Source organism: Haliaeetus albicilla, chromosome 2 (genome assembly GCF_947461875.1).
Source record: "Haliaeetus albicilla chromosome 2, bHalAlb1.1, whole genome shotgun sequence".
Taxonomy (NCBI): domain Eukaryota; kingdom Metazoa; phylum Chordata; class Aves; order Accipitriformes; family Accipitridae; genus Haliaeetus; species Haliaeetus albicilla.
In genome coordinates this window covers 77,533,589-77,549,199 of record NC_091484.1, presented here as the reverse complement: position 1 = coordinate 77,549,199, position 15,611 = coordinate 77,533,589, and the positions used below count along the sequence as shown (strand labels likewise).

At 41.1% G+C, this 15,611-nt stretch overlaps 1 protein-coding gene across 22 annotated transcripts in view; it reads left to right on the top strand.

Moving 5' to 3' along the window:
* The window catches only part of OBSCN (obscurin, cytoskeletal calmodulin and titin-interacting RhoGEF), a 187,726-nt gene that overhangs the window by 123,557 nt on the left and 48,558 nt on the right, over positions 1-15,611 (top strand). For all 22 annotated transcript variants that reach the window (XR_011323776.1, XM_069778342.1, XM_069778336.1 and 19 more), the window contains 18 exons: positions 38-316; positions 683-761; positions 1,126-1,244; positions 2,065-2,262; positions 2,692-2,724; positions 2,830-2,928; positions 3,387-3,605; positions 4,382-4,448; positions 5,733-5,761; positions 6,064-6,192; positions 7,032-7,171; positions 7,855-8,055; positions 8,394-8,476; positions 8,910-9,083; positions 10,538-10,697; positions 11,757-11,873; positions 13,137-13,301; positions 14,661-14,819. Coding sequence is in view for 21 of the 22 variants with exons in the window: in XM_069778342.1 (XP_069634443.1) it covers positions 38-316; positions 683-761; positions 1,126-1,244; positions 2,065-2,262; positions 2,692-2,724; positions 2,830-2,928; positions 3,387-3,605; positions 4,382-4,448; positions 5,733-5,761; positions 6,064-6,192; positions 7,032-7,171; positions 7,855-8,055; positions 8,394-8,476; positions 8,910-9,083; positions 10,538-10,697; positions 11,757-11,873; positions 13,137-13,301; positions 14,661-14,819 (2,450 nt within the window). In the remaining variant the exon portion in view is untranslated. The remainder of the gene's footprint in view (positions 1-37; positions 317-682; positions 762-1,125; positions 1,245-2,064; positions 2,263-2,691; positions 2,725-2,829; positions 2,929-3,386; positions 3,606-4,381; positions 4,449-5,732; positions 5,762-6,063; positions 6,193-7,031; positions 7,172-7,854; positions 8,056-8,393; positions 8,477-8,909; positions 9,084-10,537; positions 10,698-11,756; positions 11,874-13,136; positions 13,302-14,660; positions 14,820-15,611) is intronic.

Below are 15,611 nucleotides of genomic sequence, written 5' to 3'. Positions count from 1 at the left end.
TTTTTCCTTTCTTCTCTCCTAACTACCCGGACTTTAGCTCCCATGTTCATGACTGAGCTCCAAAACCAAGAGGTACAAGATGGATATCCAGTCAGCTTTGACTGCATTGTCGTTGGCAAACCACTCCCCACGGTTCGCTGGTTCAAGGATGGAAAAGCTATTGAAGAAAACGATCATTACATGATCAATGAGGACCAGGAAGGGTGCCATCAGCTGATCATCACAGCTGTGGTCCCCACTGACATGGGTGTTTACCGTTGCCTTGCTGAAAACAACATGGGAGTTGCTTCAACCAAGGCTGAGCTTCGAGTGGATTGTAAGTCTCAAAGTCACTGTAGAAAAACCAAGGGAAGGGGTCCTGCTGAGAGATGGACAGTTGGGTTTTTTTTCAAGAAAAACACCATTTACATTTAAAAAAAAGTATGCATTGCCCACAAAATGTTTCACTTGCAAACCTCTTGGGTTCAGTTGGGTTTTGCCAACTCCAAGGCAAGGCTCAGAGCAAAGCTTTTCAAATAAAGAGAGGTGTTTTCCATAATCCAGGGACATGTGAGTTCCTGCTCTAGTAGCAGTGTGAAATCAACCTGCCGCTCACTCAAATCAGTAGGGAAAGTATAATTATAGTAAGAAAAATAGTTTCAAAGCTCAGATTATAGAAAAGACTTCCTCTTCCATTTAACAGTGACCAGCACTGACTATGAGACAGCAGCAGATGCAACAGAGACGTCTTCTTACTACAGTGCCAAAGAATATATTTCAAGGTAAAATTTTGAACTGTAGCTCTTTCTAATTTCTGACTTGAAAAGATTAATATGTATATTATTGTCAAGCCTGGTTTTGCTACATCTAGCAGGGCCAATTTAATGTCATAAAGGAACAGCTAGACCAGCCAAGATGCAATAACTGCAACAGCTGGACATTTATCATGTGTAAACTTGCTCTGGCTGCCTTCGGGCTAGCTTGGATATTTCTTCACGGTATCAGTCGATTACTTTTAATGCCATGTGGTGCTGAATCTGTTGTCATGATGACAAAACCCACAGACTGAATTAACCTAAAATAGGTGATTCTGATTCCTAATTCTTTTCTGGCTTGCTGACTTTCTTCTTTCTAATTGCTTCTTAGCCGAGAACAGGAGGAATCTACCACTGAGGAGGAGCAATTGCCCCAGATCTTCGATGAGCTTCATGATATTCATGTGGCACCTGGAGCATCACTGGCTAAATTTCACCTGAAAGTGAAAGGTGAGGGGAGCCCACAGCACTGTCAGTCACTGTCACTTCGACCTGCTGTCAGATTGAAGTGCTGGACAAGTTTTTCCGATGTGCTTTTCTGCAGCTGTGAGTCCAGCCTGTACATCTTGTACCATGTTTGCACAAACTAGCTAGAAGGATGTGTTCATGCTGATGAACATTGATTTTGCAGCAGACTCAGGCAGATCAAGTGTCTCATTCTGTGTCCATGTCTCCAGGCATAATTACAGGCATACACTTCTGAAAATGGAGTCCTGTAATTCTCTGAGCATTAGTTATGGAGGAGCAATAAGGAATGAAAAAAAAGATAGCGAGGGCGTCCTTTTTTCTCTTTAATAAATGAAACAGTCCTGGATTTGCCTTACTCTATGAGGGGGTTGCTGCTACAACCTAAAAACTCCAAAAATGTCCTCCCAGTGTTGACTGTCTGTGGTAGGGAGAGGTAGAGATTCTCCTATTTTCTCCGATTGCTGCCTATAAAAATGATGCGAACTGTTTTGGCTTCAACTTTTCTCTTTGTGTACGTTGCAAATCGGACCTAAGTGTTACCTTTCTAACCTGGAAGGCGTTTGCACATGCAGCCAATATGGGGAGTGCCAGAAACTGAAGAGAGAGGAAAGAACTTGAACAGATAAATAGAATTTCATGAATTTGCAGCCATTCCTAATGGGATAAATCCTTGAAACAGCAGCCCTGGGCAGACCTGAGGGTTCCTTAGCTTCTGCTCAGAAGGATCTGCCTGTTTGGAGATGCTCCTAAATTGATGTTGTCAATGCATTCTGTTCTCCATGTCTGTAACTGCTCCTCGCAGGGTACCCGCAGCCTCGCCTCTATTGGTTCAAAAACGGACAGCCATTAAAAGCCTCGGATCGTATCCTCAAGACTGATAAACAGGAATTCCACTCACTGGAAATTCGGGATGTCACTAAGGCAGATGCTGGCCAGTACTCAATATTTGTCATCAATTCTGCTGGTTCTGCATTTTCGTCAGCCAGGCTGCTAGTCAAAGGTAGGTATTGGACTATTTTTGGCACCTGCTTTTCTCTATTCCAGTGACTCTTTCCATTTTATGTAGTTATTTTTCTTCAAAAGCCTACCAAGGTAGGTCAAGTGAGGTAGGGAAGTCTGTAGATAAAAGATGACATGCTTTAATCTTGGTTCACCTATAAATTTACCGTGTGTCCCGAAGATGAGATATGTCACTTCTCTAGGATCTGACTGTTGTCTCATAAACATAGATTTTTATACCTGCCCAACCTCATTAACTTTAATGGTTCACTTTCTTAAAACTGAGGGCCTCTATAAATTATACTTACATTTCTGTGTCATATCTCCTGCAAGGAGTAATCCCCTGGAATCACTGTTTGGTTTTGGTTTTTTTTTTCAACTCATGGACAGAAAGGTATTTGTCATTTTGTTTGTTCTTCTTGTGTTATAGATCCTGATGAGAAAGAAGAGCCATCAGAAACAGGTGAGAGAAGCCATAGCAGGTGGTAACAGAACCCCTAGGAATTTTTCAGTAGTCTAAACTCACACAGAAGGTGTCACCACGTTTCATCAATAATGTCATTTTCAGATTCCTTTGAGCAGCTGATACCACCAAGATTCCTAGAAAGATTTACTAATAAAAAGGTGAAAAAAGGTGCAAGCATCACATTATCTGTAAAAGTTGAAGGTAAGTGGATAGATACCTTGCCTCTCTGCATAACACTTAAATTGCATAACTTCTTGACACATTCTAGACTTTCTCTGGCCCAAGTCATTGAAACCTCATCTCCTGTATCTGAAGTCTGGGACCCTACTCCCAACTTTGTAAGAGACTTTATGTGCTTTACAGAAAAGCATCTTACTCATCTCCTCCTCCATTTTCCTGTATGTAAAAATAGGGATAGTAACACTTATTAGTCTCATGAAAATGTGTTGATTAACAGTTTTGGTTTTACAAAAAGGTTTAATGTCCTTATGAGTGTGCTGTAGAAAGGTTTATGTTTCTTTATTATATGTTATGCCTGTTATTGTTGGGAAAGCATCAGGAAACAGATCAAAATAGCATTTATTCACAGCATGGCTCATAACGGTAAGGAAGGAACAGCATTAGGAAAATTAAAGCTCCTTGCATTGGTTTTCCTGTAGGACATCCACCCCCAACTATCACTTGGCTGAAAGAAGAGTCTCAGGAAGATATCCTGTGGATCAAACCAGACACTCCTGGATATAAACTTGCCAGTTCAAATATGCATCACAGTCTAATCCTGTTGGATGTTAAAAAGAAGTACAGTGGAACTTACACGTGCATTGCTACCAACAAGGCTGGCCAGTCCATCTGCACCGCCACCCTGGAAGTTGCAGATGGTAAATCTTTGTTACAATACAAACACATTCTCTATGTTACCTTTTATACAGTGCCTACAAGAAAAGAAACTGAAAAAAAATGCATTTTCCCAAGATTAGCCATGACTTTGCTTGTCTTGTAAATGATCACACTCATTACTTCTACAGTAATGTAGATTTCTGACCCTATTTTGGAATAACAGCAGCACCCTTCCTGTATCAACAGAAGACAAGTCTAAGAAACAATCAAATTAAGCACAAAGGGAAATGAAAGGAAGAAAAGCAATGTAAAGTAACTAGAAAAAGTCACCATTTGAAAAATTATTTTGAGTTCTTCACTCTGCTAAGGTATTTGGCATTGTAGAATTGCCTTAAGGCAGCTAGAGTAATTTGCTTCCCCTTTTGCAGAGCTTTCCAGGGCCTATTCTGGCACAATTCCTTCAGTAAGACAGGGGACAAGCAAATACAGGCTGGGAGTAGGGGCTACACTGTGAAGGACTCCATTTTTCTGTTATCCTTCCTTGCATCCCACAGTATTATTGTACCAAGAGCTAGAGAAGCATAGCTTGAGCAGCATGGAGAAATCGGGCAATCATACGTCTACGTGAACAGGGAGAGGAGAAAACTATTTGCATCATGAGTTGGGAGCAGGTTTCCCAGGTTAGGAGCTGCTAACAGGGCAGATTCAGTATTCCAGTGTTCCCAGTAATCCATGTCTAGAAAATGTGCTTACATTAAATACATAAAAAGAACATTCTCTGCCTTCTGTCCTCTGATGATAAACCTTAATCTTGCAGTGAAAGAGGCTGAAGTTCTGACCCAGGAGCGTGTGATGGTGTCAGAAGCCATCATGACCACACTGGGGTAAGTGGTTGGCCACCCAGGCCGAAGTGGAGCAATGCGGGTACCACTCTGTAGAAGTTCCCAAGAGTCACTTTTAGGCAGTGTTCATATCTTATATTCATGTTTCAGCACCAGAGTTAAAATAGTTTGAGGTCCTAGTATGGAAAGTGCTATAAATACCCTAGTATGAATGTCAGCCATTTACGCTTGATTATCAGGGAGAATAGGAACAAAGAAAAAAAAAAAAATGGTTAGGTCATATAAAACTCTTGTGACTTTTTCATCTCCTAAGCAGAATGTTAAAAAAATTCACAGGGTCAAGGTCTCACTGTTACTTGCCAACTTTGAAATACACTGATGCTTCACAGAAAAAGAAGTAGATGAAAAGGATCTGTTCACAAACTTCTTGTTTACAAATGCACCTGAAGAATAACCTCCTCAATTTGCCATTCTTGGCTTGGATACTAGGCAGACACAGCCTGAAATGTGGTGTCCACCTGAACACACATTAGCTTCTAGAATATGTCTAGCCTAAAAGGCTTGACCAGTCTTCCTCTGAAGTGCAAAGAAAGTGAAGCAAGCTGCAGTGTGAATTCAGCTATTCCACTGCAACCTGTCCCTAGGATGTGCCTAGGCTCTGTTAGGCATACTTAGGGATATATGGTTTATCATATATCAAGTGGAGTGACCTTCCTCCTGCCTCCTATGTACTAACAGAGAATTGGGGCAGATCAGCTTGTGCAATGACAATTTATATCCTGCCTCCAAAAAGCAGAGATGTTGACTTCAGGATATTAGTGTTTTGGCGGAGCTGTAAGCTTGGGAAACATGACAAACACTCTTTGAGCATTAGTTCACTCAAAATTGACTCAGACTACAGATTCCACTTGACATAATGTCTCCAACTCAAATAGTTTTATTTCAGTGTCAGCTGGGAATAAAGTCCCAGTAGCACCAGGGAGATGGAGGCTACCCTGTTCTGCAACCCACTCCCTGAGCAGCCAGCTCTTCTCAAGCAACAGTTTGAAATAAAAGCCAGGAAGAGTGAGAATTCTCAGATGGGATTTGGCTCAAAGACTGAGACACCCAAGTGAATCTGTGTCCATTATAAGCCAGGTGCCCCAATTCTCATTTCTTAGTGGCCCTGGTGAGTATCAGCTACCAGAACCTGCAGTCCAAACCAGAGACCTAACTTAGGTATTTCCAGCCTTCACGTACAAGGTGGGAGAAGAAAGGGGGTTTTCTCATGTAGTTGTCCTTACTATACATTTTATTTTAACTTTTAACTCTGCTTTACTCTTTCAGAGCTATTCATCCCTCTGAAACAGGAGAAGGTAAGAGAAGCTATTTTCTTTCTTCTACTCCTGCCCTTCACATCTACAGCTGAGATTGTCTATGTATTCCATGATTACCACCTGCTTTTGTTCTGTTTTCTTGAAACTATCTGAAAGGTTGGAACTTTTCAGGACTGGTCTCTGTTCAAGGATGAATTATTTGGATGAAATATGAGCAAGCACAGTTTTAAAAACAGGGGAAGTGAAGAAAATTAGACCTTCCTTCCTCAGAAGCTTTTGTTACTTAGAAAAGATGACTTTCCAATGTCATTGCCTGCTTAATAGAAAATTCTCTTTTCCAGGAGATCTTGAAACTGGTAGAGAAGGTGTACCCAAAAGCCCTATTTCATTAGCTGATGTTGGCTCAGAAGAGTTTTTCCAGAAACTCACCTCGCATATCTCAGAAATGGTATCTGCAAAAATAAGTCAGGGTAAGGAACCTGGCAAACACAATTTAATTAGTGTAGAAAAACATGCAATCTCTTTTTTTAAGGTATCATTTGGACTTTAAACATCAGTGAGATTTATGAAGCAGGTTTTGAGACAGTCATCCTACATAAACATGTGAACATTTGTAAAATGATGAGGACTAAGAATTTTTAGTAAGACTCCATCCACTGCATATCTCAGTCTACAGTTTTGAACTAGGATAAAAGCTATTACAGGAAACTAAGATGGCTCATGTGCATTTTATGCATACAGTGTTTGTTTAAATAAGTGGGAGTAACTGTAAGCTTTAGAGTGGAGGGCAAGTTGTAAAAATGGAAGTGTATTTTGAACAGCTTAGGTATTTGGAGTTCCTCAGATATTCATCACTCCTCAGTCTGAAAGCAATCCTGGTTAGAAGACTTCCCACATCTTCAAGTTTTAGCTCACACTGGGATTTTAAAAGCAAGTTGAGGCTGAAAAGTGTGCACAGCTGTGCAGTAATCCAATGATTTGCTCAATTCAATGAAAAATCCTGGCTTGTGTATCATATACTGGTTATCTTGTAGCAAAACTTTATCTTCAAGCAAAAATAGAGGTATTACCTCTCCTACAAATATTCTTGCAGTGCAGTGACAATACATGCAGCAGGCATGCAACCTCACGCATTAAAACATCCCAATTGTTTATGTAATCCTAAATACCAATAGGAGATCACACTAAATACTACAAATGCTCTTCCTAGGGAATATTTGTTTTTATGAAATTGAAAATTATTATAGATTTGGTTCATGTTCAGATTGGAGACCTTGATTTCACATTTTGCTGTTGCTCTGCTTTTTAGCTACACTTCGAGTGCCAGGTGCAGAAAGTGATGATGAATCAAAAACTCCCTCTGCATCTCCTCGCCATGGACGATCCAGACCTTCATCCATTGCTCAGGAGTCCTCCTCTGAATCTGAAGATGGGGATTCCAGAGGAGAGGTATGTTATCTTTATGGACAAGTTTGACACAGGGAGAAAACTTTACTTAGAATGACCAATCTCCTGTGTTTTAAGGATCTCCATCCCCTTTAGGGATGTACTTCACTTTAGTAGGTATATTTAATAGCTAAATATTGGGTCTGCAATACAGAGCTCACACAAATTCTGATGCTCACTGTTCAAGTCAATGTGGTCAAAGCATACCCATTATGTGGTACCTTTTGCTCCCATGGCTGAGCTTCAGAGCTTGATTTTCTGTGGCCTTGGGTAGAGTTGGTCAGCAGAATTTTGTTAAGAAGTTCTTCATGAGAAAAATGCGAATTTTGTGAAAATTAGACCTTTTTTGGGTGTTCATTTCAAACACTTCCTATAAAAAAAAAAAAAAGATTAAAACTTTGGAAATGTTAACCTCCTTTGGCATTTTCAGGACCGCTGTTTGTTTTGCCTTGGGAAAATAATCCATTGTTTCATGGTGTAAATCCAAAACACCTCAGATAGTTTTGAAAATATGGCCTGAGCCTCCTAGAGACTTAGTCTTCTCCTTACAAAATGCAAACAGTGATTCTGTTTGCTGCACAAGGGCTGGAGAATAAAACATTAGACACAGATAAGCACTTACATTCTGCTGGTGTTACTGTATTCTGTATTCAGAGCACCCGGTAACTGTCGTTTCATGCTTGCAGATCTTTGACGTCTACATGGTCACAGCTGACTATGTGCCTGCTGCTCCTGACAGGGAGACCATCACCTTGAAGGAAGGCCAATATGTGGAAGTCCTTGATTCAGCTCATCCCCTGAAGTGGCTGGTCAGGACTAAACCCACAAAATCTAGCCCCTCTCGACAGGGTTGGGTGTCTCCAGCTTATCTGGACAAAAAATTAAAGGTGACAGATCACGCTGTGTTTATTTCTCATGTAAAATTACTTGCTCCTGTTGCGGTTCAGTGCCATCACTTCTGCAAGGAGTGATGGATGAAGAGGTTGTTGAAGGGGCCTGTAACATGATTGGGATTTTTCATGTTCTGATTAGACAACATTTCTGTATATGTGTGGGGGTGTCTGGGTTTGAAAGACCTAATCATCCTCCAGCAAAAAATACATTTCACACCAGTTTAGGAACTGTTGAAAGGGACTGTGAACACACAAGGAATATTCCTCAGTGTGCATTGATAAAAGCACTGTTAACTTAAAAGAATAATGTTTCTTTTTTTCTTGTATTATAGTTGTCACCAGAGTGGGGAACAACAGAAGCTCCTGAGTTCCCTGGAGAGTTTGTTTCTGAAGATGAATATAAAAGGAAGCTAAGGTGAGCTTATGTCAGTTGGTATTTGCACCTTTGAGTTTTTCTGCCTTCTGAAGTAACATGAATGTTGGCATCTAGGTCCCTTCCCTCAGAGTCACTGGTTTTGTTCTGCTGAGTCCTGCCATGTTCCCTTTCCCAGAATCAGGCAAACCCTTGATTCTCTCAGGATTCTCTCAGACCTGTAATTTTTTATCTTTGATTGATTTTTACCATTGATTTCAGCCTAGGAAAATCCCAGGCAATTTAAATCATATCGGGTGACTTGAAAGAAGGGGTTTACATGATGTACTTCTGGAAGCTCTCTGATTTCACAAAAATCCTAAACTTCAGTACGTCTATACTTCGGGCTACCCTATATCTGAGGAAGTCTTTTCAGCATGTCAAGGATAATTGTGATGTTCTGTGCTTTCTTTTTGCCTATTCGTCTTCCCTTCAGCGTTCTTATTCAAGAGCTGTTGATCTCAGAAGAGGATTACATTCAAGATCTACAGTTCCTCCAGACTCATCATCTTAAGTTCACCGAGACCTGTCCCAATGTCCCGGGAGCTGTCGCCAGTCAGAAATCCACCATCTTCAGAAATATTGATGACATTGCTCGTTTTCATTCCAGGTGGGCATTCCCACGTGCCTTCATCTGAGACCAGAGTGGCTCAAGTACCTGGTGTCAGAGCCGCGGTAACTATTATTACAGTGAAGGATGTGGAGCACGGGCAGTGCTGAGATGCAAGGGAATTGATGGTCCTTTTTGGATGATAGATGATGGCATAGCTTAAGTCAGAGCACAGGGCTGGGACTCCCGTAATACCTTTCAGAGTTTCAAGGCTTCATATGTCCAGCTTATTTCTGACACTTTTAAGCAAAATTAGCAGAGAAACAGTGAATTATTATAAAAGGGCAGCATGGTCTCACAGGCACTTCAGCGGTGTCTTCATAGAGACATACATTCATCTAAAACTGATGCTAGCACCCATGCATTCAAAACACACCCAGCTGTAGCAGGCTGCCCAGGTACAACACTGTGGCACAACGCCTCTGCCTAGTCCAAAAAAGGATTTACTGCAGATCTGCTGTTCACAGAGTGACTTCCCAAGGTCCAGGCTGAAATACTTTTACTTGCCAGGGAGAGGAGGTGTAGTACAATATCTTATGTGCCTTAGGCTTTCCATTGCTAAGGGGCTTCCTTTTACACCTTGATACCCTTGCCCTCTTGGGAAGCGATCATTCTCATGGGAAGTCCCTGCCAACAGCATGAGAATCGCCCTTTTTTCCCTATTTTCCTACTCTGTGGTCCTCACTTTCAGTTTACCTTAGGGGGGCATCAATAATATGCATGCACACAGGTCAACAGCCAGTGAACGTGCAGCATCTTCCCCAATCAACGTGTGCTCCAATCAGTGCTAGCGGTATTGTAAGCAGGAGCAACCAATAAGGAGTTCGAGCAGGTTGCAATGAAAAATATATCGTTACTCTGGGGAAATCATTATGGGGGGCACCGCTTCTGCAATGGGGAGGACGCTGATGTGGGATATCTGGCACTTTTCCTGGCTGGGCCACGAAAAGAGTTTTCCCTTCTCTTTCCTCCCTTTCTTCTCCCTCTCCTTTTGTTTTTCCCCAAAAGTAACTTCAACTGCTAGAGCTGATGTATGTCATCAGCTACCGACTGCTAAAAACCTTTCTGCATGTGAACCTGTCTCAACATCCTTTGTGAAGCAGAATGAGGATCTCTATCTTCGCTCACGTGGATGGCTCATTGATCCTTAAACTGAGGCAAAAGAATCTGGGGAGGGGTTAACTTCCCAACTTGAGCTAAGCCCTTGAAAAGAATCCCTACCTTCCTTGCAGGGCATTTCATACATTCCAGCTAAGAGGGACAGCATCTTGCTGGATGACGACACATTGAGAATTTTAATGCTAACATGGCAATATCCCTCATTTCCCTCTGTCATTTCCTTTAATGTGTGTTAACCTGAAATTGCCTGATTTAAAGGTCTGGCTGCTGGGGCTGTGTTCTAGCCTCATTCCATCACCTTCTCCTCAGATGTCCTTTTTTCTTTGTCTCCACAGTGTCTTCCTCCAAGGCTTGCAGAAATGTGACACTGATGATGATGTGGCCATGTGCTTTATCAAGCACGAAGCAGAGTTTAATAAGTACATCCAGTACCTCGTGGGGAGGGTACAGGCTGAGTCGATTGTTGTCAGCAAAGCCGTCCAGGATTTCTACAAGGTAAAACAGTAGCCAAAGTACCTGCTGAACATGCATCCTATAATCCACTGCATCAAGAAATGTGGTTATTAATCACAGATATGATCCTGAAAAGGATTATTAAATATTTTTGTGGGAAATCATTGCTAAACGTAATAATTTTGTATCCACTGTCTAGCTCTTCCTGATCAGCACAATCAATATGAGAACATATTTACATATACTGATATATTTATGAATATTATAAAGACTATACAGATACAAATGTGGCTGTAATTATGTAACTGTAATTAAAGGATGTTTTAAGGGCCACCACATTGTAAAACCAAGCAAACTCACATAAAACATAAGTATAGATAGGAAAATCCTGTTTCTCTGCTCCAGCTGCTCAAGATTGAAGTTCACTAGTGAAAACACACACAACACTCCAGATCCACGAGCACATGCATGTTCATGGATCCGATACCCACGCCTCGGTCCTGAGCGCTTTTACCCTCTCCATGAGTCTCCTACTCACCAGCTAGTCCAGCTTGATGCTCACTAGAAAACAAACACACGCGTTCACGTTCACAGATCCCTCAAATTATCAGCACAAGCTCTCAGCCTCCCTAATATCCATGCCCGGATCCTGGGTCTCCTACTTGCAGCTAGTCCAGCTTAAAGGTTGCCGGTGAATTGCACTGCAAACACACGGACCACTCTCGACCAAGGTCTGGCACCAGTTGCTGGCACCAAGTTCACCCAGTCCTGCCCTCCCACCCCCCAAAGAGGCTGATCTTTCCTTTTGCACCATCTGGTTCCGCAAGATTTGGATCACATTTGCCCATCATCAGTCCTGCACTGGAAAAGCAGACATATTCAGCATTTCGGACATCTTGTAGTCTAAAATAATAACTAGCTGGTAAAGGATGGGGGAGGGTTACAGCTTTCCAAAATCTGGGGTAGTAAGGTCTCGTAGAGCTTTCCAACTTTGGCTGAGTTAGGTCTATGAACCAGCATCAAATGAGCATTTTCAAAGGAGTAATCTTTTCTATTGTTCTTTGTAACAACCTTTCCTTGTTCTTCTATGTATTTTTTCAGAGATACACAGATGAAATTTTAACTAATGAAGATCCTTCACAGCCACTTATCCCACCACTGCAGCACTACCTGGAAAAACCCATAAACAGGATCCAGCAGTATCAGACTATAATCAAGGTGAAGAGCTTTTGTTATACACTTACATCTGATAAGCTTATGTTCTGTGCTCTGCAGCTTGTGTAGAAAAAGACTATTTTTATTTCATATTACTTGGCTTTCTTCTGATGCAACTACAGTTGAAAGCTGCTTGAGTAAGACAGTAATCGTTGCTAGTGATGGTGCTCTCTAAATAGTTTTGTAAATGTAAATCCAGGTAGAGGTTCACAGTCTCCAACCACATAAAGTTCAGCAAGCTTTATCTGAATGATCTTTAGATATATGTATATATAAGAATATATGGTTATATACATATATATATGAATACATGTATGTATATATCCAAGACAAGTATGAATTTGCTTCACACTCAGCAACAGGTATGTTATAAAAAAAAAACAATTTCCAATGTGTAAGATACTAACTTACCAGTTTCTCTCCTTGTGTTTTATACTGACACTATAGTAAGATGAAATTTTTGTTTTCTTAAATGCTTTGCCCCATTCTACCATCCTGAAATGTTTCATCTTTCAAGCTTTCATCTGTCCTACTATCTCAGGTTCTAGCCAAGACCACAAATGAAAGTTTCAAAGTAGCATTTTCTTAAGAGTATTTTTCATGGGAAATAGCACTAAGATAGTCAGAAAGAAGACTGCAAAAACATTTCTGTATTCTAGCATCACAGAAGTGAGCAGTTTGAATAGTTTCAAGAAGGTTCAAATTAAGTTTCTAATTTTGAACCCCTGCCTGCACACAAACACCAACACTTTAAAGGGTCTCTTGGAAGAGAGAGTGAGCATGCTTTCATCACTAAAAGAGAGGAACAGGAACAAATGTGGAAGAAAAGGATAACTGCCATTTCATATTTTTTCCACCCTCTCTTGTTTTTAATCTAATAATGACCCTTAGTTTAGCACTGCCACATGAATTGCTTGCCTCATGGTATCGTCAGGGTAAGCACAAGAGAAATGCAATGGATACATTTAGGATTGCTTTGGGGTTTTTAGTTTTCAGTCACTGATGCATATCTGGTATTTGCTTCAACTTTGTCTTTGTCTAATATCAACTGATGTAAGGAAAAGCCAGACTGGCTAGTCAATGAGGCTGCAGAACGGGTAGGAAAGAGGAGACCTCAGTAGCTAAACAGCACATGGTGAAAGAATGGGACAAAAGTTGCTCAGAAGAAAGAGCTGGAACAGATATTGAGAAACTCTTTGGCTATCAAGGAAATGTTTTTGGGTTTTTTTCTGACCTCCCGGTAACATTTTTTTCATTCATATACAGGAATTAATCCGAAACAAAGCAAGAAATAGCCAAAACTGCACTTTGCTGGAGCAGGCTTATGCCGTTGTGTCTGCACTCACCCGAAGAGCAGAAAACAACCTCCACGTCTCACTCATTGAGAATTATCCAGGGACCTTGGAAAGCCTTGGTGAACCCATCCGACAGGTAACTGGAATTTCTCAGTCAGTACGAGTGCTATGCATGCCTTCTTACTTTCTAAGTAGCCTTAGGCCCTACAAGACACTTCTTTAGAAAACATACCTGGAAGAGAGTATTTGCTTATTGCCTTTCTTATTGTTCAGAGATGGGGCTCCTGGCTTCATTAAGGTTTGAAGCACCAGGGCATAGATGTTTATGGAGCAATTCACACATAATGTAGTTATTGGCCTTTCCAACCTGCTCATCAAACAGGAACAGACTTGTTTTGGGCCCCCAGATGATTTTTAAAGCATTTTCTTTTTTTCTCCTCCTCTCTTATTATTGGCAAGCCACATGGGCCAACTCCTGGAATTACTGGCATCAGTGGGTTTTCATGTTGATTCCTCAAGTGTTAGAAGCTCACTGGGCCTTTTCAATCTACATGCCTCCATTTGACACAGTTCTTTCAAAGAGCTTAGTTGGCTGGGATGTCAGTCCAAGGTAGCATAGCATACGTTGCATATGCTTCATGTGAAAACTTCAGATCAAATTATGGATGTTCTCCCACGGCTGTTCATATATCTTCAAAAGACCTGTGTGCTTCTCCAGGTCTTTTTCATGAAACAGAGGTGTGTTTTAGGAGCGCAGAGGAAAGATGAGCCAGCTATTGGGACATTAGTCTGGGACTTTCAGCACCTTACTCAAATTCCTGTTTCTTTGTACACTTACTGTGTCATGCTGGGAAAGCCACTTACTCTGCCTGTTTGTATCCTATGTCTTCCATGGGAATCACAGTGTATTGCTGAATGGAGTTGTAAGACTAAATTACAGTGATAGTGAGACCCTCTGGTGGGGATTCATCTATCCACATTTAGACATCTGAAAAAAAAAAAAAAAAAAGAGTCCAGTGAATCATACCCCAAGAGCACTTATTTCTCCCTAATGATGCCAAGGGGGAAGCCATGTCACTAACTGACCTGTATGTGTCTGAAGGTACATGAAATGAATGTCCTGCTCTGGTGAAGGAGACCAAGTGAACGGATAAAGTGTCTGTATAACACACAGGATATAATTTTCCATTATCACTAGTACTAGTGGAGTGTGCCTACTTGACATGAGCTCTGTATTTTTCTGGCAACAAAGAATACCACGTAAAGGTCAAAGTAATGACAACCACTGTGTGCATCCCTGTTGGTGCTGTCAGTCTGATGCATCAGCTTTAGCATTAGAAACAGTCTGCTGTGGTGTAACAAACTAGAGACACATAAAGTGACAATGTAATAGTAAACGTTTGTTATCAGTTCACTGAAAAATGATGGTGGGACATCATCGTGGTAATTAGTCCAGAGTTATCACTATGTGCTATTCCTTCTTTTTTCCTATCAGGGCCACTTCATTGTGTGGGAAGGAGCTCCAGGAGCTAGAGTGGCATGGAAAGGACACAAAAGACATGTCTTTCTCTTCAAAAATTATATTGTGATCTGCAAACCGAAGCGAGACACAAAGACAGACACCTACAGTTACATCTTTAAGAACATCATGAAGGTCTGACCATCATAACCTCACCTAGAGCATTTCTCTGTCATTGAGAACTTCATGTTTATATCCAGCTTCTGGTCATCTAAATGGGACATTTCACTAATCCTTTTGAGATATTGCTTTGTTTCCAAAAGTTTTTAAACCACAAGTAGAATCTATGTCTACCCCAAAATCTCTCTGTTAAACCTGTCAGAAACATGTCAGAAACTGTCAGAAGCATGGGTGGATTTTTACAGTGAAGCAATGAGATTATATGCACAAGTGTTTATCCACGGCTGTTAGCTCATTGAGTTAACTGCATAAGTGCGCAAAATTTTGCTGTCTATAGTATTTGCTAGCATTGGTAGATCTTCGGTTTTGGCACTCTGTAATGTTGGTAGTAAATTGGAGGAAATGCTGTTTTAGTCATATGCTACATTCCCAGTGGTACTTTCTGCTGGTTATGTCCTTCCCTGACACGAATTCCTGTTTAGAAATGAAAAATTCAAGGGGTTTGACCAGCTCATCTTCAGACATTCAGGGCTCAGGTTAAAACTGCAGGAAACTTCAGAAAGAGTTTTCCCAAGGCAGCAGATGCTCAACTCCAGTAAAAACTAACCAACCAAACAAAAAACCCATGGAGTTCTTGACCAAGCCCAGTCGGGGCCTTCCAAAAGTCCTTATCACTGTCCTCACTGATATTCATACGCAGAGTTTATTTTCCAAGAAAAAAGGGATGCTTTGTCCAGAGAGTGCCTGCTCTGTAACTTCTTTTCATGTAGCCCCTAACCGTGTTGTTCCTGGGCCCAACAGCGCTGC